Below are 26,241 nucleotides of genomic sequence, written 5' to 3' on the forward strand. Positions count from 1 at the left end.
GACACATTACTGCCGTCTAACCTCAGAGCCCCCAGTTCCCCACCTGTTCCAACAATGTCCTTGTAACAGAAGGATCCAGCCCTCGAGGTGTGTTTAGATGTCACCCCTCTGTGGTCTCCTTCTGGAATATTTTCAGTCTATCTTTGGTTTTCATGACATTGGCTCTTTCGAAGATTCCAAACCAGTTACAGACAAGGAGGAGAATGTTCCTCCCTTTGGATTTGCCTGACTCTTTTCAGGATTTCCTTCAGGTTTGCCTTCTCGGCAGGAATATCACACAGGTGAGATGAGCTGTTCTCACGGAGTCCCATCGGGTGAAACACGATCAAGTCGTCCCATCCCTGATGCTGCTCTCTGATGAGGAAAGGGCTGTCTGCCAGGTTCCTCCACTCTGAAGTCACCCCTTCTGCTCTACAATTAATGGGTATTCTGAGCAGCACTACTTTGAAGCTATGTAAGTTTCCTCGTCAAATTGCAATTTATCCATTAATTTATTTACATATATCTGTATGTACTCATGTTTTCCTATTTTCTTGAATGGCTTAACAGCTCTTACTATCCTTATTTATTATGATGCTCAAATGGTCTCTGATTTGGGCAGTGGAAGCCCCTCAGGCTGGCTTCTGGGTCCTTTGGACACACCCCCCTCAATGTTTACAGTTCCTTGCTTTCTAGCCCAAGACGGTCCATCGTCGTCATGTACTTTCCCAGCCCTGGAATCAGCCATTTCTCTAAGGAGCCCAATTCCTTTCAGTGGAAAATGATATTTATAATCCAAGATCTGGGCACAAGGTATGCTTATTGCTATTAGGGTGTTACTGTTTCTACACTGTATCAGTGGAAAGCAATGGGTGTTATGTGTTTTTGTAGCTACACAAACACACACACATACCTATCTATCTATATCTATAACTCTCTGTCATCTGTCTATCTATCATCTATTTATCTAACTATCTATCTATCTATCTGTCTATATCATCCAGCCTGCTATCATCTACCTACATAGAAAAGCATGGATTTAATATGACCCTGCAATCCCACTTCTAGGCATATATCTGGAGAAAAACATGGCCCAAAAGGATACATACACCCCAGTGCTCATTGCATCACTATTTACAATAGCCAGGACATGGAAGCAACCTATTTCCATCGACAGAGGAATGGATAAAAAATATGTGGTACATATATACAGTGGAATATTACTCAGTCATTAAAAAGAATGAAATAATGCCATTTGCAGCAACATGGATGGACCTAGAGATTGTCATACTGAGTGAAGTCAGACAGAGAAAGAGAAATATCGTATGATAACCCTTATATGCAGACTCTAAGAAGAAATGATACAAATGAACCTATTTACAAAACAGAAACAGAAAGACTTAGAGAACAAGCTTATCATTACAGGGCGGGGGGGATAGTCAGGGAGTTTGGGATTGACATGTACACACTGCTATGTTTAAAATGGATAACAAACAATGACCTACTGTATAGCACAGGGAACTCTGCTCACTGTTATGTGGCAGCCTGGATGGGAGGGCAGTCTGGGGGAGAATGGATACATTATATATACGGCTGAGTCCCTTTGCTGTGCACCTGAAACTATCACAACATTGTTTTGTTTTGTTTTGTTTTTATATATTTATTTACTTAATTATTATTTTTATTTTTGGCTGCGTTGGGTCTTCGTTGCTGTGTGGGCTTTCTCTAGTTGTGGCGAGCGGGGGCTACTCTTTGTTGCCGTGTGTGGGCTTCTCACTGTGGTGGCTTCTCTTGTGGCAGAGCACGGGGTCTAGGTGCGCGGGCTTCAGTAGTTGTGGCTTGCGGGCTCTAGAGCTCAGGCTCAGTAGTTGTGGTGCACAGGCTTAGTTGCCCTGTGCATGTGGGATCTTCCCAGACTGGGGCTCGAACCCATGTCCCCTGCATTGGCAGGCGGATTCTTAAGCACTGCATCGCCAGGGAAGCCCTCACAACATTGTTGATCAGCTATACTCCAATATAAAATAAAAAGTTAAAAAAGAAAAGCATGGATTTACACTGATACATTCAGTTTCAATTGCTGACTCCACGGGGTTTATTCTGGTTTTCTCGCTCTCTGAATCAGTGACTCTCTTCTCCAACAGTGGGAATTCTGCCTTCCACCACCCTTTATATATTTACTCACTTGATCACCCCTCCTTTATGTACCAAATCCATGATCCATCCCTTTCCACTCCTGATGCCCCCTCCCCTTACCCTACTTGGGTGCTCCACACCCTAGTTAGTCTCTGGCTGCTGTTACAGGCCACCCCTATGAGTGGGTATTTTGGGTTCCCACGCCCATGCCGGGCTGCCATCCCTGTGGACACCCTCTATTCCCTACTTTGCCTCTGACTTGGAGTCACTGTGAACCCTTCTCTGCTCCTGCCCTGCAGTGTAAGGCTGCCCACGTTCTGTGTCCCACTTACTGGTTTACGGCTGGATTATCCAGGAGGGCAAGGCAGGGGAAGGAAAAGGGAGGGAAGGGGGAGAAAAGGGAAAGGAAGAGCCCTGTACCCTTCTGATACCAAATGAAACTGACCAGTGCTTGTAGTCTTTCTGCCCAATCAACTGACCAATCAGCCACCTTTATTCCATGTTCATTGCATTAAGACAGTTGGGAGTCGAGGATGGAATACAAAGAGGTATGAAAACATACGTGCTCCGGGACTTCCCTGGTGGCGCAGTGGTTAAGAACCCGCCTGCCAATGCAGGGGACATGGGTTCAAGCCCTGGGTCCGGGAAGATCCCACATGACATGAAGCAACTAAGCCCGTGCGCCACAACTACTGAGCCTGCGCTCTAGAGCCCACGAGCCACAACTACTGAGCCTGCATTCTGCAACTACTGAGCCCGCGTTCTGCAGCTACTGAAGCCCGTTCACCTAGAGCCCATGCTCTGCAACAAGAGAAGCCAACGCAATGAGAAGCCCGCGCACCGCAAGGAAGAGTAGCCCCCGCTCGCCGCAACTAGAGAAAGCCTGCGCACAGCAAAGAAGATCGAACACAACCAAAACTAACTAACTAAATTAATTAATTAATTAATTTTAAAAAAGAAACAAAACATATGTGCTCCAAAAAAGGTAGATTTAAACTATAAAGGTAGATTTAAAAGGCAGATTTCTAAGCACTGGGAAAAGTCACAGTCAATGAACTCTTACCTACTTAATATGTCAACCTGGAGTTTTTAAAAGGCCCCACCCACCAGGGATTGTGATGGTCAAAAGCATTTAGTCCCTGAGTCTCTCTGATTCTGCTGTATACATTCCCCCTAATGTGCACAAAGGCATCAGATTATACTTTTGTAAAGAGATATTTATTGACTTGCTCAATGTAATATTTAATTTAGAATATTCAAAATAAAATCTGTGACATAAATGTCGCTACTTCAGTCACCACGATCATTCTTATTTTCATTAGAATTTGTTGAGAAATTTTCATTCTGATCAGTGCTCAGGAGGAGTAGATGGTACTAACTACCATCAGGAAGTGGATGGAGATGGTCCTAGGAGAGCCCATGAAGTTGAGTGTCCGGCACCTACTTGTCACCTCCTTTATATGACGCAATATATAACACTCCACATAGACAATGAGAAAGCTAAATGATTGGGCAGAATAACTAATCATCCATCAAGGGCAGTAGGTGAAGCCTATCTTCATTTAATGGTTTTATCACAAAGTAAGTAAAGTCTCAGGTGTTCCTGGATACAGCTTCCTTGAAGATCAAAGCCCACGTCCTTCGAGAAAGTCAGGCTCCGCTTACGGTCGCATCTCTTGACACAACCTTTAGAACAACAGGTTTTTCCAACTGCGTAAGTCCTTGAGTGAGCACTTTCAGGGGGATCTGCAACATTTAAACAAACACATGAGAACCGATTGATGGAGCCCCACCAACAAAAAAAAGCAAAGTAGACGAGATACATTAGGGACAATAATGCTTTACAAACATGTAAAAGCTACTTTTAGCATCATGTATATTCGATTTTTTTAAACTACCGATTCAGTATGTTTGATAGATAGCGGGACAGATATAGGGACAGCCAGGATGTCTATATTTTCTTGATTGAATGTTAATGGCTTGTGTCTTTCAGAGAACTGGTCTATTTAACGCATATTATAAAACATACGGGAATATAGTTGTTCACGGTATTCCCTTTTCATGTCCCATCAGAATTTAACTTCCATTTTTATTGCAATATAGTTGACTTACAGCAGTGCATAAATTTAAGGTGTACAGCAAAATGATTTGACTTACATATATCATAAACATTAAATATATGACATAAATATATCATAACATTACCACAGTTTTGTTAACATTCATCATCCCATATAGATAGGAAAGGAAAAAAATAAATATTATTTTCCCTTTGTGAGAACTCTTAGGACCCACTCTCTTATACCATACAGAAATATTAACAATAGTCATTATGTTTTGCATTATAGCCCTAGTACTTATTCATAACTGGAAGTTTGTACCTTTCGCACACCTTCATTCAGTTTCCCCTACCTATCTTTGATTCTTTATATTTATTCTATAAGCTGTGTTAAGAGGGATGGTGAAAGAATTCATCCATCATTCATTCAGCAAAGTATCTATTGAGCACCTATTCTGTACCAGGCTTGATACAGAACCAGGTTGGCCTGTGTTCTTTACTGATTTAAATTTTAAGCAAAAATACTGAGTTTTAAAAACATAACAGATTCTTAGGCATTATGGCAAATTTCTCGGAAAAGGATATAGAGGTAATTTTGTGTACGTTGGAACTTACAAGGTAATCCTGAATAGGTATTACAATTTTAATTGTAAGCACGTTCCTCAACTTCTAAAGCGTCCAATCACCTCTCCCAGTAGAATCCACCCAGTTTCATGATGGGACGAGGTCGTTGTGAAGCATTATGTCTGTTTCTTAACACCTCCTGGCTCCAAGTGTAGTGCAAATGGTGAACTTCTGATGACCACAGTGTTTGTTCCAGTACTTTTAGCCCCTTTCTCACCTTTAGCCCCTTTCAGAGTTGGGGGAACCAACAGTGACCTTCTAATCTCAGTTGACTGAAGGGCAAGCAAATTGTCGTGGAGGGAGAAGCCCCAGCCTGCGGATGCCTGGGTGGAGCTTCAGGGAGCATCTGCCCTTCCCAGGTGTGCCAGAGGCCCCCTTTCTCTCAGGGCTGAGTCCCCTGTCTGTACACACCTACAGTACGGACACACAGACTCCCACAAGTAAAATGGAAACCGTCTCTATCCTCCTCTTCCCTGAGAAAGCCTACCCAAGGGGAGGAGCTGCTTACTAAATGTGTGACTCCTAGAAATAAGACTTATTACAGGGCCGTGCTTGAGATGAATGAACAATGGCAACTGTTCTTTGTGTTCCTCAGAGGAGAGATTCCAGATCTTTCTATATATGTAACACCTTGTATTTTAAAATTTCATATGACATACATATATTTCCCCTGCAGACAAATAGACACACACACACAAAGCATGTACTTACATGTCATTTTTTTTATATTTTAAAAGTTCAAACTGAATATAATTTGTGTCCCAGAACTCTAACTCAACTGAAAGTCACTCTGCAAGCATTTACCGGATGACTGCAAGGCAGCATTGGGAGTTTATTAAAGAAATAAAGTGAGGAGCTAGAGTTAAGGGTATTCTTAGGGGCAAAGAAAACATAAGAACCAAACTGGATGGTTCCATGGCAAAGTGTTAAGTTAGGTGGTAGGATCCATGATGCCAGCCTGTGGTAACTGATAACAGAGCAGAGGAGAGAGTGGGCTTTGGACCGGGTGGGGAAGGCTTCATGGAGGGGCTTGGGATTGAACTAGAACTTGAAGGGGGAAGAATAGAATGGGGGTGGGGAAGAGCACACATAGAGTTATTATTAGAATGTAAGGGGAGCCCATCTTGATGGCAGCAGGACCCCTGGAAGGTGAGGGGGCTGTGGGAGTCCTTCACATCTGGCAGAAATGCTTTCCATCAGGGGGTCTCACCGTGGCTGCACAGGAGAATCAGTGGGGTCTCTTTGAATGCCACACTCCAGGTGAATTATTTTAGAAAGTCTGAGATGACTTAGGCATCAGGGCTTTTTTAAAGCTCCCCATCAATTTCGTTATACAAGCAGAGGCTGAGAACCACTGCCAGGAGAGCTTCTGTAAGCTCTGGTGGAGAAGAGATCGCTGAAGAGCCATGACTTTTCATTGTGTGCTCTCATGACTGCACACACTTCCCTTCATTCCAGTGGACTTGAATGTGGGCCACAGACTTAGCCCTCCATGGATATTGACAATTAAAGATTTCAGATGGCTCCAAACAGATTCTCTGGCTAACAGAATAAATTATTCTTTGAATTGATAACATGCTTAGATATATAGAGACCCATCAGTTAAAAAAAAGAACTCCCAATAAAATGTTATTCATGCAGAAAATTAACTACTGACCTGTGTTTCTTTACAAGGTTTGAAGGAGAAGTTCTGCAGGACTCTGACGAGAGCAAGTTTCATGTTCATGATAACAAATCTCATGCCAATGCAGTTTCGGGGTCCAATTCCAAAAGGCAGGTATGTGTAAGGATTTATGCTCTCCTTGTTCTTCTTACTGAACCTGTAACCATAAAAGTAGATGAAACAAGTTAATGAAACAGAAAAACCACAAGAGCTCCAGACCTGAGGTTTAAACTTAACTCTTGGACCAGCAGCGTAAGAGATACCTGTGAGGTCTAGTCATTGAATCCTGCTGTGGTTATTTTGTGTGACAATGGATCCTTCCCATTCCCCTGACTCTACAGGAGCTTTCAGTCCTGTTGAGGAGGTGAGATAAATGCTGTTTAAAGAAAATTTATCTTTAAACACTAAAATTACATTCAGGGTGGTGAGAAGTTCACACTCTGAATCGCAGTTAGGAAATGAGGCTGGCTGAAGGAAACATGGGTTCCCATCTCCACGCACACTTATGTTGGTCACATGCTCGTGGGGGAAGGAAGCCAGAGAAACGTCTCTGAGTATTTAAATTGTTATTTTTCAATTGTTTTCCTCTCCTTTCCCTTCCAATTCCCTTGTGCCATTCTCTGTCTCTCTGTCTTTCTCTCCCACACAGGGGATGCTTAGGTCAGAATATGTACATGGGCATATGACTCTACTCCAGAATAATCACTGACATCCTTGTCTATCTGTTCCACTAGCCTATAAATTCCTTGATGGTTAGACCTCTGTTCTATTCAAATTTGATTCCTCGATATTTGAATATGTCAAGGAAAAAATGTATATTTGGGGAAAGTGATAATGGCGTTGCAGTTATGTATATTTTAAAGAGGCCCTATTTTGCAAAACATTTTGTAATATTTACAGACAATGTGACTTAAAATAACATGGAGAAGGGCAGCAGTGGCATGTGGATGGGACGGAGACATGGGCTGGTGGTTGTTAAGCAGGGAATGTGCACATACAGGTACACTGAAAGCATTTCAGGTGGCTCCACCCCCGTTTCTCACACTTCAGCTAGGCCCGCGCTTTCTGTGCATCACCTCAGGGAGTGCTCGCCTACTGAAGAAGCTCAGGGTAAGGCAGGACTGAGAGCAAGTTGACGCCGGGAAGGAGACCCCAAAGAGGCCACAGCTGCAGGAGGCCAGGGTCTGGGCTGCCGTTGGCCTTCCCCGAGGGCTTCGACAGGGCCCTTCAGGCCGCTCGCCTAACGGACCCCACCCTGCCTCACTGACCCAGTTGCCCTCTTGCCAGAATGAGCTGAAGTCTGAAAATTGCTCAGCAGGACCAGGCATAGCACGGGACTCTTCTCTTGTGGTTTCACTTGCCAGTGACCACTATCTTGATAATTCCGTGTGGCTAACAGGGTCTTGGTGCTCTGGCCAGGTGTCAGGCCTGTGCCTCTGAGGTGGGAGGGCCGAGTTCAGGACACTGGTCCACCGGAGACCTCCCGGCTCCACGTAATATCAAATGGTGAACGCTCTCCCAGAGATCTCCATCTCAATGCTAAGACCCAGCTCCACTCAACGACCAGCAAGCTACAGCACTGGACACCCTATGCCAAACAACTAGCAAGACAGGAACACAACCCCACCCATTAGCAGAGAGGCTGCCTAAAATCATAATAAGGTCACAGACACCCCAAAACACACCACCAGATGCAGTCCTGCTCACCAGAAAGACAAGATCCAGCCTCATCCACCAGAACACAGGCACTAGTCCCCTCCACCAGGACGCCTACACAACCCACTGAACCAACCATAGCCACTGGGGGCAGACACCAAAAACAATGGGAACTATGAACCTGCAGCCTGCGAAAGGGGACTCCAAACACAGTAAGTTAAGCAAAATGAGAAGACGGAGAAACACACAGTAGATGAAGGAGCAAGGTAAAAACCCACCAGACCAAACAAATGAAGAGGAAATAGGCAGTCTACCTGAAAAATAATTCGAGTAATAACAGTAAAGACGATACAAAATCTTGGAAATAGAATGGAGAAAATACAAGAAATGTTTAACAAGGACCTGGAAGACCTAAAGAGCAAACAAACAATGATGAACAACACAATAAATGAAATTAAAAATTCTCTAGAAGGAATCAATAGCAGAATAACTGAGGCAGAAGAACGGATAAGTGACCTGGAAGATAAAATAGTGGAAATAACTACTGCAGAGCAGAATAAAGAAAAAGGAATGAAAAGAATTGAGGACAGTCTCAGAGACCTCTGGGACAACATTAAACACACCAACATTCGAATTATAGGGGTCCCAGAAGAAGAAGAGAAAAAGAAAGGGACTGAGAAAATATTTGAAGAAATTATAGTTGAAAACTTCCCTAATATGGGAAAGGAAATACTTAATCAAGTCCAGGAAGCACAGAGAGTCCCATATAGGATAAATCCAAGGAGAAACACACCAAGACATAAATTAATCAAACTATCAAATATTAAATACAAAGAAAATATATTAAAAGCAGGAAGGGAAACACAACAAATAACATACAAGGGAATCCCCATAAGGTTAACAGTTGATCTTTCAGCAGAAACTCTACAAACCAGAAGGGAGTGGCAGACATATTTAAAGTGATGAAAGGCAAAAACCTACAACCAAGATTACTCTACCCAGCAAGGATCTCATTCACATTCGATGGAGAAATTAAAAGCTTTACAGACAAGCAAAAGCTAAGAGAATTCAGCACCACAAAACCAGCTTTACAACAAATGCTAAAGGAACTTCTCCAGGCAGGAAACACAAGAGAAGGAAAAGACCTACAATAACAAACCCAAAACAATTAAGAAAATGGTAATAGGAACATACATATTGATAATTACCTTAAATGTAAATGGATTAAATGCTCCAACCAAAAGACATAGACTGGCTGAATGGATACAAAAACAAGAACCATATATATGTTGTCTACAAGGGACCCATTTCAGACCTAGGGACACATACAGACTGAAAGTGAGGGGATGGAAAAAGATATTCCATGGAAATGGAAATCAAAAGAAAGCTGGAGCAGCAATTCTCATATTAGACAAAATAGACTTTAAAATAAAGACTATAATAAGAGACAAAGAAGGACACTACATAATGATCAAGGGATCAATCCAAGAGGAAGATATAACAATTGTAAATATTTATGCACCCAACATAGGAGCACCTCAATACATAAAGCAAATGCTAACAGCCATAAAAGGGGAAATCGACAGTAACACAATCAGAGTAGGGGACTCTAACACCCACTTTCACCAATGGACAGATCATCCAAAATGAAAATAAACAAGCTTTAAATGATACATTAAACAAGACGGACTGAATTGATATTTATAGGACATTCCATCCAAAAACAACAGAATACACATTCTCCTCAAGTGCTCATGGAACATTCTCCAGGATAGATCATATCTTGGGTCACAAATCAAGCCTTGGTAAATTTAAGAAAACTGAAATTGTATCAAGTATCTTTTCTGACCACAACACTATGAGACTAGATATCAATTACAGGAAAAAAATATGTAAAAAATACAAACACATGGAGGCTAAACAATACACTACTTAATAACCAAGAGATCACAGAAGAAATCAAAGAGGAAATCAAAAAATACCTAGAAACAAATGAAAATGAAAACACAACGACCCAAAACCTATGGGATGCAGCAAAAGCAGTTCTAAGAGGGAAGTTTACAGCTATACAAGCCTACCTCAAGAAACAAGAAAAATCTCAAATAAACAACCTAATCTTACACCTAAAGCAATTAGAGAAAGAAGAACAAAAAAACCCCAAAGTTAGCAGAAGGAAAGAAATCATAAAGATCAGATCAGAAATAAATGAAAAAGAGCTGAAGGAAACAATAGCAAAGAGCAATAAAACTAAAAGCTGGGGCTTCCCTGGTGGCGTAGTGGTTGAGAATCTGCCTGCTAATACAGGGGACACGGGTTCGAGCCCTGGTCTGGGAGGATATCGTATGCTGCGGAGCAGCTAGGCCCGTGAGCCACAACTACTGAGCCTTCGCGTCTGGAGCCTATGCTCCGCAACAAGAGAGGCCGCGATAGTGAGAGGCCCATGCACCGCGATGAAGAGTGGTCCCCGCTTGCCACAACTAGAGAAAGCCCTCACACAGAAACGAAGACCCAACACAGCAAAAATAAATAAATAAATTACTAAAAAAACCCTCCTACCCCCAACATCTTCTTAAAAAAAAAAAAAAAACTAAAAGCTGGTTCTTTGAGAAGATAAACAAAATTGATAAACCATTAGCCAGACTCATCAAGAAAAAAAGGGAGAAGACTCAAATCAATAGAATTAGAAATGAAAAAGGAGAAGTAACAACTGACAGTGCAAAAATACAAAGGATCATGAGAGATTACTACAAGCAACTATATGCCAATAACACGGACAACCTGGAAGAAATGGACAAATTCTTAGAAAAGCACAACTCTCCGAGACTGAACCAGGAAGAAATAGAAAATATAAACGTACCAATCACAAGCACTGAAATTGAGACTGTGATTAAAAATCTTCCAACAAACAAAAGCCCAGGACCAGATGGCTTCACAGGTGAATTCTATCAAACATTTAGAGAAGAGCTAACACCTATCCTTCTCAAACTCTTCCAAAATATAGCAGAGGGGGGGGTTCACTCCCAAACTCATTCTACAAGGCCACCATCACCCTGATACCAAAACCAGACAAAGATGTCACAAAGAAAGAAAACTATAGGCCAATATCACTGATGCACATAGATGCAAAAATGCTCAACAAAATACTAGCAAACAGAATCCAACAGCACATTAAAAAGATCATACATCAGGATCAAGTGGGGTTTATCTCAGGGATGCAAGGATTCTTCAGTATATGCAAATCAATCAATGTGATACACCATATTAACAAATTGAAGGATAAAAACCATATGATCATCTCAATAGATGCAGAAAAAGCTTTTGACAAAATTCAACATCCATTTATGATAAAAACCCTCCAGAAGGTAGGCATAGAGGGAACTTACCTCAACATAATCAAGGCCATACATGACAAACCCACAGCCAACATCATTCTCAATGGTGAAAAACTGAAACCATTTCCACTAAGATCAGGAACAAGACAAGGTTGCCACTCTCACCACTATTATTCAACATAGTTTTCAAAGTTTTAGCCACAGCAATCAGAGAAGAAAAAGAAATAAAAAGAGTCCAAATCAGAAAAGAAGAAGTAAAGCTGTCACCATTTGCAGATGACATGATACTATACATAGACAATCCTAAAGACTTTATCAGAAAACTACTATAGCCAGTCAATGAATTTGGTAAAGTAGCAGGATACAAAATTAATGAACAGAAATCTCTTGCATTCCTATACACTAATGATGAAAAATCTAAAAGAGAAATTAAGGAAACACTCCTGTTTACCACTGCAACAAAAAGAATAAAATACCTAGGAATAAACCTACCTAAGGAGACAAAAGACCTGTATGCAGAAAACTATAAGACACTGATGAAAGAAATTAAAGATGATACAAACAGATGGAGAGGTATACCATGTTCTTGGATTAGTAGAATCAACATTGTGAAAATGACTATACTACACAAAGCAATCTACAGATTCAATGCAATCCCTATCAAACTACCAATGGCATTCTCCACAGAACTAGAACAAAAATTTTCACAATTTGTATGGAAATACAAAAGACCCCAAATAGCCAAAGCAATCTTGAGAACGAAAAACGGAGCTGGAGGAATCAGGCTCCCTGACTTCAGACTATACTACAAAAGCTACAGTAATCAAGTCGGTATGGTACTGGCACAAAAACAGAAACATAGATCAATGGAACAGGGTAGAAAGCCCAGAGATAAACCCACGCACCTATGGTCAACTAATCTATGACAAAGGAGGCAAGGATATACAAGGGAGAAAAGACAGCCTCTTCAATAGGTGGTGCTGGGAAAACTGGACAGCTACATGTAAAAGAATGAAATTAGAACACTCCCTAACACTATACACAAAAATAAACTCAAAATGGATTAAAGACCTAAATGTAAGGCCAGACACGATCAAACTCTTAGAGGAAAACATAGGCAGAATGCTCGATGACATCAATCACAGCAAGATCCTTTTTGACCCACCTCCTAGAGAAATGGAAATAAAAACAAAAATAAACAAATGGGACCTAATGAAACTTAAAAGCTTTTGCACATCAAAGGAAGCCATAAACAAGACAAAAAGACAACCCTCAGAATGGGAGAAAATATTTGCAAATGAAGCAACTGACAAAGGATTAATCTCCAAAATTTACAAGCAGCTCATGCAGCTCAACATTAAAAAAACAAACAACCCAATCCAAAAATGGGCAGAAGACCTAAACAGACATTTCTCCAAAGAAGATATACAGATTACCAACAGACACATGAAAGAATGCTCAACATCACTAATCATTAGAGAAATGCAAATCAAAATTACAATGAGGTATCACCTCACACCAGTCAGAATGGCCATCATCAAAAAATCTAGAAACAATAAATGCTGGAGAGGGTGTGGAGAAAAGGGAACCCTCTTGCACTGCTGGTGGGAATGTGAATTGATACAGCCACTATGGAGAACGGTATGGAGGTTCCTTAAAAAACTAAAAATAGAACTACCATATGACGCAGCAATCCCACTACTGGGCATATACCCAGAGAAAACCATAATTCAAAAAGAGTCATGTACCACATTGTTCATTGCAGCTCTATTTACAATATCCAGGACATGGAAGCAACCTAAGCGTGCATCAATAGATGAATGGATAAAGAAGATGTGGCACATATATACAATGGAATATTACTCAGCCATAAAAAGAAACAACATTGAGTCATTTGTAGTGAGGTGGATGGACCTAGAGTCTGTCATACAGAGTGAAGTAAGTCAGAAAGAGAAAAACAAATACCGTATGCTAACACATATATATGGAATCTAAAAAAAACAAAAATGGTTATGAAGAACCTAGGGGCAGGACAGGAATAAAGACGCAGACGTAGAGAATGGACTTGAGGACACGGGGAGAGGGAAGGGTAAGCTGGGACGAAGTGGGAGAGTGGCATGGACATATAAAAACTACCAAATGTAAAATAGCTAGTGGGAAGCAGCCACAAAGCACAGGGAGATCAGCTCGGTGCTTTGTGACCACCTAGAGGGATGGGATAGGGAGGATGGGAGGGAGATGCAAGAGGGAGGAGATATGGGGATATGTGTATGCGTAGAGCTGATTCATTTTGTTATAAAACAGAAACTAACATACGATTGTAAAGCAATTATACTCCAATAAAGATGTTAAAATTTTTTTTAAATGAAGTATTTAATAGGCTTGTGCCTATAGAATATTCCTGTGTACGTGTCAAATCACACATACTCGTGAGTATTTTTTAAATTCTCCATAATGGGCTTTTTTCCTAACCTTTGGATTTCTCACTGGCTGGCCCAGTCCCTCACCCACAGGTAAGCATTTATTCTCTGCTTGATGACTGAATGAATCAAAGGGAAGTACAGTGAGTGGTCTCTGGTTCCAGGTTCGTGAAGCGGCAGGACAGGGAGCTACTGAGCTTGGAGGAACTGCAGAGGTTCCCTGGCCCAGAAAACAGAGGACTTGGTCCACTCTGACTCTTCTGTCAATAAGTGCTATGTGTCACCATTGTGCTAGCACTCGGGACTCCATGGCAAACAAAACAACTCTTGGCCATCAGGGAGCTGATAGGGTGTAATAAAGGTCTAGATCTCAGCTACTGGCCTAAAAAGTTCATTCCAAATTTTGCTTACCATACACTAAATGGGAGAGCATTAACTCTTTCCAGGGTCCAATCTGTGCCCAAACCAGATCTTGGCTCTGAATTCCCAGAAGAGGATGCTCAAGACCCATCCAAGGAGGAAATCTCAGACATGTAGAGAACAGATGACTTCACTTTGGAAAGTCATCAAATACTGAGGTAGAAGGGACCTGACCCAGGTGTGCAGCCACAGACAGAACCAGGGCATCTGTGTGCACCTCCGTCCTCAGTGAGGCTGCTTGAACCATCAGGGATGAGACCTCTAGGTCCCAGCCTACACTCTCACAATAATGCTAGAGGAAATGTAGCCAATGTTTAAAAATATGGAATGTGGGAACATGGGGTGAATTCAGAGAGCTAAGAGAGAACAGAGAGAAAGGCTTAAAGGGAATAAAAAGACAGTGGTTTGGTAAGTTATGGCATATGCATACAAACATATACACATAGAATGTTGTTTATACTTTACTGTTAAATAAAGAAGTTCAAAACCAAATAAAGTATAATACCATCCTGTTTTTAAAATCTGTATATGCATAGAAAAATGTCCATAAGGACATATATGACATTATAAATGAGGCCTATCTTAAGGTATTAGGAATGTAGACAGCTATAATTTTCTTTTTCTAGTCTATACTTTGTATAATTTTGACTCACATAGTGAACACCCTTAAACAGAAAAATCTTCCAACAATAAAATGATATACAAATAAATTATTGCATGATCACCCACTTGTCAACTATAATAAGAGGTGTCAAAATATGCAAGCACCAAAAAGGATCAGGGTGGGTGTCCTTTCCTCAGGGTCTTGTACCTTTCAGGACGGAACTCCTCAGGCTCTGGCCAGAGCTCTGGGTCATTGTGAAGAACGAAGAGTGGCACCACCACTGTTGTCCCTTTGGGAATGAACACTCCATTGACTTCCACATCCTTCTTACAGACCCTCTCAATTCTACCAGCAATTGGGAATATTCTGAGAGATTCATTCAACACCATGTCAAGATACTCCATCTGTACCAGAGCCTCATAGGTGGGAGGCGCCTGGGAAGAGAAAAAGAGATTTTGATAAATTTAAGATTTCGGATCAACCTTCAACTCCATCTGTGTAGTCCTACTGAAATGTTAGGAGCTCCGGGGAATAATTTAAATTGGTAGAGGACCTTAGCATTTATAGACATTTTAATATCTATCATGTGCTTTGACCTGCTCAATGGCCCACAGCGGTGTGTAGAGTAGTTATGACTGTGGGCGATGTTAGGACAATGCCCTAAACAGGGCCTGAAATCCCGCACGTTATCATCTAGTGTATTTTCTTTCTCATGAGAACAAACGTGACCAATAGACTATGACCCTTAGTCTTAAGTGAAATAGGCCAAAGTCACTGTTTCCTTTTGAAAGTGAGGCCACACATCTGTACCAAGGAAAGAAATGTATAAAAGAGCAAATCCCCTGTTCAACATAAAGGTTTTTAGTTGAAAACTCGTGACTGCTAATTCTTTTCATTATACATATAAAGTTTGGAATCACTATATTATATGAAAACTCTATAAATAATTTGGGGAGAAACGAGTTCCTTTCTAAACCAAATACAAAAACAAAGAGCAAGATTGGGTGCTACAAGGAACACAATTTCAGATCCAGGGAATGTTACAAGGGGATGAGAACCCTACCCTCAGCCACAGCCTCTGTTGCTGGAACAGTCTCCTATTGTCCCTTCAGGGGTGACTGTAAGGTCTGAAGGTCTAAACAAGCCACTCCAGCCCCAGAGGCCAGCTCTCCTCACACCACAAAGAATTCCACTTTCGGCAGAGATCTGAGACCAGTGGGGGTGACACGTGGCTGTCACGTGGGGTTATATTTAAGGGGCAACATTGTAGAGGGTAAGAGTTGGCTCAGGAGACAGACACCCTGGCACATAGGTTGGCGTTTTCACCACTAGGTACACGACTAGTATGTGAAAGTATTTCATCTCTCTGTCGCTCAGGTTTCTGAAACGTTACATGGAGATAATTAGAGTTGACACTTCATAGGCTTGTGTGGCAGACACACTCACTGCTCACCCAGTATCCACGTAGTCCCTGTATTTCCCAGCCCACTTGAAGTTACAGGAAACCAGCTTTGCCAATGGGCTGTGAACCGAGGCGATTATGTCAGTTCGGGGACAAATCATTTGAAAAGCCAGTGAGCAACGCTCGAGTCCCTTATTCCCCAGAAAACAGGAAGTCCTCATGTTCCAGATAAGGTAGCTACAGGAAGGTGGAGCCTCTTGGCCTGTATCCCCGAGTAACGCTGTGGAGCAGAGCTGCCCTCTCCCATCCTCCACTAACAATCCATGTTGGTCATGTAGATATGGGTTAGAAGTAAACCTCTGCTCTGTAAAGCCACTGAGATTTGAGGGCTAACCTGTTACTGAACCATAACCTAGCTTCTCCTGACTTATACAGAATCTTATGAAGGTTAGATTCATTTATAACTAGAAAGTACTTAGATAGACATATATCGTAAGAAGCAAATGTTAGCCAATAGTGTCGTTATTATAAGTATTATTATAAAAAGGGGAGGACACAATGCTTTAGCTAGCCTGTCTCTTAGTGACCTTTTCACCTTATTGCATCAAAAGAATCCCAATATGAGATTTACCAGAGAAGACAGATCATCTCTAACTTAGGTAGGCACTACAGTCTATCCTTATCTTGTATTTGAAGGACTCAGGATTCTGAACGGTGATAAAACTTGTCTAAAACCACAGCCAGGACTCAAACTCACGTCCTCTGTTTCCTACTTTAAGCCCTTTGTTGTTACAAGGCTCCTCCTAGTCTGCAGTGTACCCAGGGCGGTAGACTGAATTAATGGTCCCAGTTCTCCAGTCCTTCCTGGGTCCATGCCCTTTGTCATCTAACCCAGTGGTGCCTCCCATTCCGACTCAGGTTGGCCAGGTGACTCACTCTGAACCAGTGGAAAGTTGGCTAAGTGTGGTGCTTGCAGAAATTTGAAAGTCACCCACGTGATTGGGCTTCCTGCTCGTGCCATCTGCCATTGCCCTGAGAAGCAGACATGTGGGGTATGAGACACATGTGGAGCACGTGTGGAGCTGAGTCACCCTAACTGCATAGCCAAGGCCAGCCTACATCAGCCAACACCCAGAACCAAGGAAGTCCAGCCATATCAACAGATAACTATGCAGACACTGGAGCAATAAATGCTTACTGTTAGATGCCACTGGGGTACTGTGATTTTTACATGGCATACTGTAATGTATGATATGCCAGTACCAGCATTTTTTCCACAGTACCTATATTCCTGTGTGTACCACACATAACCTATGTTTTCCCCTTTGTTTTGTACGCTTTAGAGCCTTCCTAAATAGCACAGGTTAAAGATTTGAGGCTCATGCTTTCTGCAAATATATTCTAAGAAGTGATGAGGAGGCATTCTTGCTAAGGCTTCACCTTCCCCCTCTCTCTCCAGGTATCATCACTCACCTTATTGGGGAAAGTTGCATCAACCTCCTCCTGCAGCTTTTGTTGGACGTCAGGGCGAGTGGCCAATTCATACAAAATGAAGGAAAGACAACTGCTAGTGGTCTCGTAGCCAGCAAAAATAAAGATGATACTTTGGGCCACAAGTTCTGTGTCAGACAGAGCTAAAAGGAGAGGAGAGACATTTTAGATAAACCACATCAATATAAAACATCACAGTTTAGATGAAATCCAAATGAAGCTGCCACATCCCTGGCAGGAAAATGTAAAAGCAACTGAAAATTAAACTGGCAGTGCTTTGTGTTCTCATGTCTTCCTTAAAGAGCCAGAAAAAGGCAAGAATTGTCTGAATCCAGCTTTCCCCAGTGCCTATACTCTCCTCGGCCCCTGCTGCTGACTACGCCACCTCCCTCACGGCACAGCTGGGTAATTTCAAGAGACAGCAATTTTGTCTAACTTACACAGTACTATTAGTATGTCCCTTGGAGAATCCTACAAGTGCTTTAGCTGTAATTAATATGGGGTAACATTCTCTTCCAGAATAATTTAAATTATTCTAGCTGAAGTAAAACTTGATTCTTTGGCAGATTTTACAAGACTAAGGCTATATTATAGGGAAAATGAAGTTATCTTTTATCTAAACATGTTTGTGGGAACTTAAGAGAACAGTATCAGGTTGTTTCTACTCAAAGTGTGTTGATGGACCTCGAGCATCACGAACATCTGGGAACTTATGAGAAATTCAGAGTCTGCAATCCTAAACTAGAACTACAGAATCAGAACTTTCACGATACGTGATGACTTGCGAGCAAAACCTGGCCTGAGAAGCATGGATTATACATTTGACAGGCATCAGGCAATGGAAGACCTGGGGCATCAGTCTTCTCTGGGGGATCTCAGATATGTACAGAAACTACAGGGATTGACTAAAAGCTAAAAGAGTTGTGATTGACCCTAGTCTAATCAATGGCATTAAAGTAGCAGAAGGAAGAATGTGTCCCTAGAAGGGTATTAGTCAGCACACAATATAGAAAAATAGGGTCAGGGAGTGGAATTAGCAATGCTTATTCAATCATGGCCTGAATGTCATCTTCTCAGTACACGCCCCCTCTCCTTGCTCTCCTTTAGCCTCACTAAACAGCCCATGTAATTATAAATAGGTCTCTCTTTTTATTTTCTCCCAAGAGACCAAGCGTGATCAGGCTCTTATCTATTTGATGGGACTGAAGTAGGACCTTTAGTTACTTAGAGCGCTCAGATCAATGTGGTACCTGCCCCAACCAAGCAATTCACACACACACACACACACAATACAAAATGAGTGTGAAAAATATCTACACATAGTTTTAGATATATTTATAGTGGTGTGCTGGCGTCAGCTCGTCCCTGCTCAAGAACAATTTTTTTAAAATTCAAGAATTTTGTGAGATGGTTGTCAAACCATTCATAGCTTGAAATTAACCACATGGGAGTATTCATGTCATCGAATAAACTAAAGATCAGGGCCTTCTTGTTTGAAAGAACAAGGCTGTTTATATCACTGTTTATGGGTGATACAGAAATCCTTATGTTCATCAGTCTTATAGAAATATATTTGATGTTCTTAACTTTGTCCATTGAGAGGATCTAGAAGCAAAGAAACCCTAGTAGCAATGAGCATTCCTAAGATCCCAGATTTTGATTTCTAAATACCATTTCTCACTAAAGGGAACCAGAGTTCCTTGGGAAAAAAATGGCTGATTCCAGGGCTACTCAGGGGAAATAAAAGAGAAACCTGGACTGTCTTACATCAGAAAGTGAGGAAGTTCCCAAAAAATGATAGATTAAAGAATACTGGATACTTTGTGTGCTGTAATGGTGGATATAGCTCATTATACCTTTGTCAAAAACCCATGGAATGTACAAAACCAAGAATGAACCCTAAGGTCAACTATAGACATTGGGTGATAATAATGTATTAATGTACGTTCATTGATTGTAACAAGTGCACAACTCTGGTATCATCTTTTGATAGTGGGGAAGCTGTGTGTAGTTGGGGTAGGATGTATATACTGGAAATCTCTGTACTTTCCACTCAATTTCGCTGTGAACCTAGCTGCTCTAAACAATAGTCCGTTAAAAAAAAAAAGATTTAAAAAGAAGAAAGAAGAAAAGAAAAGAGAATACAAGATCGCACTTGAAAAAGCTCCAGTGGACAAAACTGAAAGAACCTGAAAATCAAAATGAAGAGTGATGTAAGAGAGTAACTTAGTTATACATGAGATCATGCTGATATAAATAAACAAATAAATGATTGGGGGAGAATGGAAAGCTCTCCCTACAAAAGAACATCAATTCATAAATACAGAAGAACGATGGAATTAGAAAGTCATCATATTGCAACCACCATAGTAACAATGGTTTCAGTCAAAAACCATCCATGGGTGGTAAGACTAGTGGGTGACAATTTGAAGAAGAACACTATATTTCCAGTCTCAAAGGTTTCTCCCACCAGCTGCTTGTTAATGACAAAGGAAAAAATTGAACTTTACAGTAGACTAAGCTAGTGAACACAACTTTAACCACGTGTTCCAAGTTAAGGTCATCAACACTGGGGCAATGTTCCTCCTGATGGGATGAAGCCTTGATGCAAATTTCCAGGCAGAGGTTCTGACTCATTGGGTCCAGAGGAGCCTGAGAATTGACATTGGAAACAAGCTCCCCAGAGGTTCGGCTGTAGGTGATCCACAGACCATGACTGACTGATGGGCATGACATCCTTGTTATACTTGCCCTTCGAGCTCTGAACAAGGTTGTGCCTGCGTACTTCTAGAAAGTACCTCTGGCTACCATTTCTATCTGACCATGTGTCTTCCTTCAACTTGGCAGAAATCCCCAGCTGCCTGGAAAACTTCCTGCACATTTTCAGAACCAGCCCCTAGCTCTGCGCCCCACCGACAGTGGCCCCTCTGAAGCTCTCCTTGGTTACCTTTATGGGTGTCAATTTCTTTGGAATTCTGAGAGTTAATCATCAGCTGAAGAAGATCCACTCGGTGCTAGAAGCAGAAAGAGAAATGTCAATGGCGGAAAGTTACTTGTGAAGACAGAAATAAATCAGGAGTGTATATTTCACACCTCTTTCCTGAGAATATGACCCCTTAAAGAGCAGAAGGCTGACAAATACTAAGTCCTCAGTGACCAAAACATCCACCTACAAATCTTAGAGAGCATGATGTTTCCCTGAGAGAAACCCAGCCATCATGTCCATCTGCTTTTTGGTCCTCACTCTCTCTGATCTTTGGTTTCTCTGGCTTTTGAAACAGCTTCTTAACTAAAGAGTTATCTGCTCTCTCTCCTGTCATACCTGTTTGCTTAGGAAAAGATCCATGACATCAGTCCCTGTTTTCCCTCCAACTTTAATTTTTTATTTATTTATTTATTTATACAGCAGGTTCTTTTTAGTTATCAGTTATCCATTTTATAGATATTAGTGTATATATGTCAATCAAAATCTCCCAATTCGGGCTTCCCTGGTGGCGCAGTGGTTGAGAGTCCGCCTGCCGATGCAGGGGACACGGGTTCGTGCCCCGGTCTGGGAAGATCCCACATGCCGCGGAGCGGCTGGGCCCGTGAGCCATGGCCGCTGAGCCTGCGCGTCCGGAGCCTGTCCTCCGCAACGGGAGAGGCCACAACAGTGAGAGGCCCGCGTAACGCATAAAAAAAAAAAAAAAAAAAAAAAAAAAAAAAAAAAAATCTCCCAATTCATCACACCACACCTGTGAAGCCATCTGGTCCTGGGCTTTTGTTTGTTGGAAGATTTTTTTTTTTTGCGGTGCGAGGGCCCCTCACCGTTGTGGCCTCTCCCGTTGCGGAGCACAGGCTCCGGACGCGCAGGCTCAGCGGCCATGGCTCACGGGCCCAGCCGCTCCACGGCATGTGGGATCTTCCCGGACTGGGGCACGAACCCGTGTCCCCTGCATCGGCAGGCGGACTCTCAACCACTGCGCCACCAGGGAAGCCCATGTTGGAAGATTTTTAAGCACAGTCTCAATTTCAGTGCTTGTGATTGGTATGTTTATATTTTCTATTTCTTCCTGGTTCAGTCCCGGAAAGTTGTGCTTTTCTAAGAATTTGTCCATTTCTTTCAGGTTGTCCATTTTATTGGCATACAGTTGCTTGTAGTAATCTCTCATGATCCTTTGTTTTTCTGCAGTGTCAGTTGTTACTTCTCCTTTTGCATTTCTAATTCTATTGATTTGAGTCTTCTCCCTTTTTTTTTTTTTTTTTTTTTTTTGTGGTACACGGGCCTCTCACCGTTGCGGCCTCTCCCGTTGTGGAGCACAGGCTCCAGACGCGCAGGCTCAGCAGGCATGGCTCACGGGCCTAGCCGCTCTGCGGCATGTGGGATCTTCCTGCACCGGGGCAGGAACCCATGTCCCCTGCATCGGCAGGCAGACTCTCAACCACTGCGCCACCAGGGAAGCCCGAGTCTCCTCCCTTTTTTTCTTGATGAGTCTAGCTAATGGTTTATCAATTTTGTTTATCTTCTCAAAGAACCAGCTTTTAGTTTTATTGGTCTTTGCTATTGTTTCCTTCATCTCTTTTTCATTTATTTCTGATCTGATCTTTATGATTTCTTTCCTTCTGCTAACTTTGGGGGTTTTTTTGTTCTTCTTTCTCTAATTGCTTTAGGTGTAAGGTTAGGTTGTTTATTTGAGACATTTCTTGTTTCTTGAGGTAGGCTTGTATAGCTATAAACTTCCCTCTTAGAACTGCTTTTGCTGCATCCCATAGGTTTTGGATTGTCGTGTTTTCGTAGTCATTTGTCTCTATGTATTTTTTGATTTCCTCTTTGATTTCTTCAGTGATCTCTTGGTTATTAAGTAGTGTATTGTTTCGCCTCCATGTGTTTATGTTTTTTATGTTATTTTCCCTATAATTGATTTCTAATCTCATAGCATTGTGGTCAGAAAAGATGCTTGATATGATTTCAATTTTCTTAAATTTACTGAGGCTTGATTTCTGGCCCAAGATGTAATCTATCCTGGAGAATGTTCCATGTGCACTTGAGAAGAAAGTGTAATCTGCTGGTTTTGGATGGAATGTCCTACAAATATCAATTAAATCTATCTGGTCTATTGTGTCATTTAAATCTTGTGTTTCCTTATTAATTTTCTGTTTGGATGATCTGTCCATTGGCATAAGTGAGGTGTTAAAGTCCCCCACTATTATTGTGTTACTGTCTATTTCCTCTTTTATAACTGTTAGCAGTTGCCTTATGTATGGAGGTGCTCCTATGTTGGGTGCATATATATTTATAATTGTTATATCTTCTTCCTGGATTGATCCCTTGATCATTATGTAGTGTCTTTCCTTGTCTCTTGTAACATTCTTTATTTTAAAGTCCATTTTATCTGATATGAGTATTGCTACTCCAGCTTTCTTTTGATTTCCATTTGCATGGAATATCTTTTTCCATCCCCTCACTTTCAGTTTGTATGTGTCCCTAGGTCTGAAGTGGGTCTCTTGTAGACAGCATGTATATGGGTCTTGTTTTTGTATCCATTCACTGAGCCTGTGTCTTTTGGTTGGAGCATTTAATCCATTCACGTTTAAGGTAAATTATCAATATGTATGTTCCTATGACCATTTTCTTAATTGTTATGGGTTTGTTTTTGTAGGCCCTTTTCTTCTCTTGTGTTTCCCACTTAGAGAAGTTCCTGTAGCATTTGTTGTAGAGCTGGTTTGGTGGTGCTGAATTTTCTTAGCTTTTGCTTGTCTGTAAAGCTTTTGATTTCTCCATTGAATCTGAATGAGATCTTTGCTGGGTAGAGTAATCTTGGTTGTAGGTTCTTCCCTTTCATCACTTTAAATATATCATGCCACTCCCTTCTGGCTTATAGAGTTTTTGCTGAGAAATCAGCTGTTAACCTTATGCAGTTCCCTTGTATGTTATTTGTCATTTTTCCCTTGTTGCTTTCAATAATTTTTCTTTGTCTTTAATTTTTGTCAACTTGATTACTATGTGTCTCGGTGTGTTTCTCCTTGGGTTTATCCTGTATGGGACTCTGCACTTCCTGGACTTGGGGGCTAATTCCTTTCCCATGTTAGGGAAGTTTTCAACTTATAATCTCTTCAAATATTTTCTCAGGTCATTTCTCTCTCTCTTCTCCTTCTGGGACCCCTATAATGCAAATGTTGTCCCAGAGGTCTCTTAGGCTGTCTTCATTTCTTTTCATTCTTTTTTCTTTATTCTGTTCCATGGCAGTGAATTCCACCATTCTGTCTTCCAGACCACTTATCTGTTCTTCTGCCTCAATTATTCTGCTATTGATTCCTTCTAGTGTAGTTTTCATTTCAGTTATGATATTGTTCATCTCTGTTTGTTTGTTCTTTAATTCTTCTAGGTGTTTGTTCTTTAATTCTTCTAGGTTTTTGTTAAACATTTCTTGCATCTTCTTGATCTTTGCCTCCATTCTTTTTCCGAGGTCCTGGATCATCTTCACTATCATTATTCTGAATTCTTTTTCTGGAAGGTTGCCTATCTCCACTTCATTTAGTTGTTTTTCTGGGGTTTTATCTTGTTCCTTCATCTGGTACATGGTCCTCTGTCTTTTCATCTTGTCTATCTTTTTGTGAATGTAGTTTTTGTTCCACAGGCTGCAGGATTGTAGTTCTTCTTGCTTCTGCTGTCTGCCCTCTGGTGGATGAGGCTGTCTAAGAGGCTTGTCTCCAACTTTAATTCTTAATGAATGATCACATAAATTAATCCCCTGATATTTGCAGAGTTCATCGGCAGCTTTTGTAGAAGCATCTTCAAGCCCTTCACCCTTCCAGAATGCTACACATTCTTCAGTGACATCCTGAGTACCCAGCCCTGTCCCCTGACCTGCAGACATACTTGTGCTGGCCTCCAGCCCTCATGAAGGCAAAGCTGGGTTAACCCACTTGTGGCTCCATTGGCCAGAGAAGACTCCTGCCCACTCCAACTATGAGTGAGCTCAACTTTTAAAATGACTACACTGCATCAGGTGGCTGACAGGGCCTTCCATTGGACAACCTGTGAAATAGGAAGCTTGGAACTGAAGTGATTCTTTGCCAAGCTAATATTTGGTGAAATACCAGTGAAATCATTTTTAATCAGTAACTTTTATCCCTTAACCATTTATTGAAGAAAAGTGGTAAACTCCTTATCTCAATAATATTTATGCAGTGACATACTAATTGGCATGCCTATTATTATATTTAAATATTGCTCTCTGGCTCATACTCTTATTTCCTTCCCCAACTTCCTCCTTATTCATTCCCCCCAAATTTTAGAGTCCTCCTATTCTAAACTCTATAGTTTTCTACCTACATTTTAAAAATGTAGAGATATGCATAAGAAATATGTGTACAGCTCAATAAATTATCAAAAAGTGAGCCCCCTCATGTAACCACCACCAGACTTTACCGTTTGTTTATCTTTGAGGCGACTCTCTTTCATCCTTTTTATAGACTTCGCCAAAAAATTCACAGAATTTTTTGGAAACAGAGTAATATTTAATACTTCAAAGACTGGGGTGAGGAATGGAAATAATACTGTAGGGAAAAAGATAAAAGGAAGCACAGCGAAAATGCAAAGTTTACTTGGCGCAATCATAATTTGCTCTACCAATCAAAAAAGTAAAACCACCAGGATACTCAATCATGACCCATTGCCTCTATGACCTTTGCTCAGACTTCGAAGCCAATGACTGAGCAAGGCCAAGTCCACATATAGGGGCTATCACTGCAGCAGTGAGATCAGTGGCCTCTTCTGCATCTTTGGATTGACTAAAGGAACTGGATTACATTCTGGGACCTCATGGCCTTTAATTCTTGGACTAGCATCTCTTTGGACAAACCAGACTGTAATCTGTTGCTTCAACTAATTGTGCAGTTTAAAAAATAATAATCATGATAGAAATAATATAGTGCGTGTCTTTCCACCACAATGGAATGTAATTAGAAATCAATAACAGAAAGAAAATTGGGAAACACACAAATATGTGGAAATTAAATAACACACACTTAAATACCCAATAGGTTGTAGAAGATATCAAAAGGCAATCAGAAATTACTTTTAGATGAATAAAAATACAATATACCAAAACTGATGGGATGGAACAAAAGTGGTGTTCAGAGAGATATTTATGGCTATATGTTTAGATATTAAAAGAACAGAGATCTCAAATCAAGAAGCTAAATTTCCACCTTAATACACTGAAAGGAGAAGAGCAAACAAAACATAAAGTGAGGGCTTCCCTGGTGGCGCAGTGGTTGAGAGTCCGCCTGCCGATGCAGGGGACGCGGGTTCATGCCCCGGTCCGGGAAGATCCCACATGCCGCAGAGCGGCTGGGCCCGTGAGCCATGGCCGCTGAGCCTGCGCATCCGGAGCCTGTGCTCCGCAACGGGAGAGGCCACGACAGTGAGAGGCCCGCGTACCGCAAAAAAAAAAAAAAAAAAAAAAAACATAAA

General features: G+C 41.4%; 1 protein-coding gene across 1 annotated transcript in view; it reads right to left on the reverse strand.

Moving 5' to 3' along the window:
- Nucleotides 1–3,346: 3,346 nt before the first annotated feature.
- The window catches only part of LOC116739882 (cytochrome P450 3A29-like), a 74,513-nt gene continuing 51,618 nt past the window's right edge, over nt 3,347–26,241 (reverse strand). Inside the window, exons 11-16 of the mRNA XM_032604746.1 lie at nt 25,195–25,322; nt 20,731–20,797; nt 17,766–17,926; nt 15,098–15,324; nt 6,453–6,615; nt 3,347–3,858 (exon numbers count right to left, since the gene is read on the reverse strand). Coding sequence (XP_032460637.1) covers nt 3,763–3,858; nt 6,453–6,615; nt 15,098–15,324; nt 17,766–17,926; nt 20,731–20,797; nt 25,195–25,322 — 842 coding nt within the window. The 3' untranslated portion in view covers nt 3,347–3,762. The remainder of the gene's footprint in view (nt 3,859–6,452; nt 6,616–15,097; nt 15,325–17,765; nt 17,927–20,730; nt 20,798–25,194; nt 25,323–26,241) is intronic.

The sequence above is a fragment of the Phocoena sinus genome, chromosome 15 (genome assembly GCF_008692025.1).
Source record: "Phocoena sinus isolate mPhoSin1 chromosome 15, mPhoSin1.pri, whole genome shotgun sequence".
NCBI classification, from domain to species: Eukaryota; Metazoa; Chordata; class Mammalia; order Artiodactyla; family Phocoenidae; genus Phocoena; species Phocoena sinus.